At 49.8% G+C, this 2,500-nt stretch overlaps 2 protein-coding genes across 3 annotated transcripts in view; both read left to right on the top strand.

The window, feature by feature from the left end:
- The window catches only part of elp3 (elongator acetyltransferase complex subunit 3), a 19,144-nt gene extending 18,210 nt beyond the window's left edge, over positions 1-934 (top strand). Inside the window, exon 10 of the mRNA XM_060042386.1 lies at positions 672-934. Coding sequence (XP_059898369.1) covers positions 672-934 — 263 coding nt within the window. The remainder of the gene's footprint in view (positions 1-671) is intronic.
- The window catches only part of disp1 (dispatched homolog 1 (Drosophila)), a 13,887-nt gene continuing 12,261 nt past the window's right edge, over positions 875-2,500 (top strand). Inside the window, exon 1 of one of the 2 annotated variants that reach the window (XM_060041330.1) lies at positions 875-1,015. The gene's annotated coding sequence lies outside the window, so the exon portion shown is untranslated. The remainder of the gene's footprint in view (positions 1,016-2,500) is intronic. The other variant, XM_060041329.1, reaches the window with a different exon arrangement.

The raw sequence follows: 2,500 nt of genomic DNA on the forward strand, positions 1-2,500 counted from the left end.
CTGACCCCCCCCCCGGGTCCTGGACCCCGAACATGAGGTCATCCACGGGTAGAACCCATCCACCATCCACCATTCAGCCCAGATGAGATGAACTATTAAAAGTACTGTGGCTGTTCTTACTAGAACTAAGGTTTATTTATCAAAAACTCCCTGCCTCGGTTGATTTGATCAAATAAAGTAGAAAGTTTTGCCGCGTCAGTTATTTTAAGAAAGACTATTTATTTATTACTTTAGTTGGTGTTTATAACTGACCTAATGTCGTAGCCTCGGCCCGTTGCTTGGTGTTCCTTGGTAATTAAAGGAAAGGTTTTGACGTTTTATTGACAACTTATTATCCACAGCGTGGCGATCTGCTCGGTGCGTTAATGGAGTCAGAGGTCCACGTCTGCGGACGTGGTCCCGCTTCTCCACGCGGCGCAGTGCAGTGGAGAGAAGCTGGATTCAGGACATACCAGACCGTCTGCAGAGGAGGAACTAATACACGAGTAAACACTGCTTAAAGGGGGGGTGGAAGAGGACTTCACGGGGGGGAGGAGGACTTCACAGGGGGTGGAGGAGGACTTCACAGGCTCCTTCCAGAAGCGGTGGTGGAGGAGGAAGACCCGACGAGGCGCCGAGTGGGTTAAAGGAAAGCTTGGAACGCCGAGAGGGCGCGTCCTGTCCAATCCCAGCTCCGGACAGCTCGCCGCCGTCCAATCACAGCGCCGGAGAGGACGCTGCTGTCCAATGGGAGCGCTGTGGTGGAGTCCAGCCCACCGCCTCCCGGACGGCGGCTCCCAGCCGGCCTGTGTTCAGTCACTCCTCCGCGGTCCCCGACCCGCCTGCAGCCCCCCACGACCCGGCTCTCCTCCACGACCACGGCTCTCCTCCTGCTCTCTCGCTCCTTTATTATCTGTCGTGGATCCTTAAAGCCCACCGAGGACTTGTTTGCTGAGGGACCCCATGTGGCGGTGAAGAGCGGCGGAATACACACCGGAGAGACGGCCCCGGGGCCCCGGGCTGGAGAAAGGCGCAGGTTTGTTTTCACCGTTTTTTTTGCATTTCTTGGCCATTCAATGGCGTTCCGCTCGACGTAAATAGAGACGGAGAGCCGCCGCGGAACCGCTTCCAGGTCCTCCAGCCCGGGCAGACTAGGTGAGACTCGGTGCGTTGTGGGGCTGAGGTCTGGAAGGTCAGACGTCAGAAGGACTTGACGGTAGTTGGTCCTCATGCCGGAACCGGACCGGACCGGACCCGGGACACTTCTGGACCCGGACCCGGGACACTTCTGGTCCTCATCGGCCGCAGGGCTGACCTCATAGTGATGTGATTTGTGTAAATTATTAATTATCAGGGTGATTTTCAACTAGTCGGATGCAGAAATCCGTTTCGTCCGTGGGCGCATTCTTTGACCAGAGCAAACAACACGACCTTTATTAAGGAGCAGCCTCACTAACTAACTGTCCTCTCTGAGTGAGTCTTGAGGCTCTGATGTCTGACGGTCCGGATGAAACATCACTCTGTCATCTGGGTACTAAGGGCTTTTTGTGTGGATGCGGTCTGAAACAGTTTGGACCAGCGTCCACTATACATTAAACAGTACGCCTTCTCGGAGACGGACTAGATGTTATCCAAATATGTTTTGAATGGATTTCTAGATGTTATGGAAGTTATTCTAGAGGTTATGGAAGTTATTCTAGAGGTTTTGGAAGTTATTCTAGATGTTATGGAAGTTATTCTAGACGTTATGGTAGATCTTCTAGCTTTGCTGAAAGTTATTCTAGATATTATGAATGATGTTCTACATGTTATGGACGTTATTCAGGTGTTATATGGACGTTATTATTCTAGACTTTATTCTAGAAACTGATGGGATATTTTCTAGATGTTATTCTAGATGGTATGGACGTTAAATCTAGATCTCATGTAAATTGTTATGGATGATATTGTAGATGTTAGGGATGTTCTACATGTTATCTAGATGTTTACGTTGTTTTTCTAGATGTTGATGATATTGTAGATGTTGAGGAAGTTATTCTCGATTATTTTCTAGATTATGTGAATGTTGGTATGGATGATGTTGTATATGTTTTTCTAGATGTGGTGGATGTTGTTCTGGATGTTGTAGTAGTTAAACGAGATGTTTCAGAACCAACGGGCCACACAGAGACCAGTCAGACTCTAAATCGGGTTGTTTTGATTGAAGATGAAAGCAGCAGTGAGGTGCAGGTCCTGACCCGAGGCCACATGTGAGTCTAGCGGTCCGGGTCCGGGGTCTCCCAAGCTTGCCCTCAGACCACCTGAGGCCTGGGTGTATTTTGGTTCTGCTCTGACGTGCAGACCCATCGGCCCATAATGACACTCTGTGGACGGGCCCTGGGCTTCAGTAGAATAACGCGTGTGTGCTAGTCTCTCTGGTCGTTCTCCCGAACCAACCTCTCCTTGTAAATATTATTTGGAATCCCTCAAGGAACGGAACAGGAATAATAACAAGAGCTGCTATGTTTGTTAGCAGCAGACG

The sequence above is a fragment of the Gadus macrocephalus genome, chromosome 21 (assembly GCF_031168955.1).
Source record: "Gadus macrocephalus chromosome 21, ASM3116895v1".
Taxonomy (NCBI): Eukaryota; Metazoa; Chordata; class Actinopteri; order Gadiformes; family Gadidae; genus Gadus; species Gadus macrocephalus.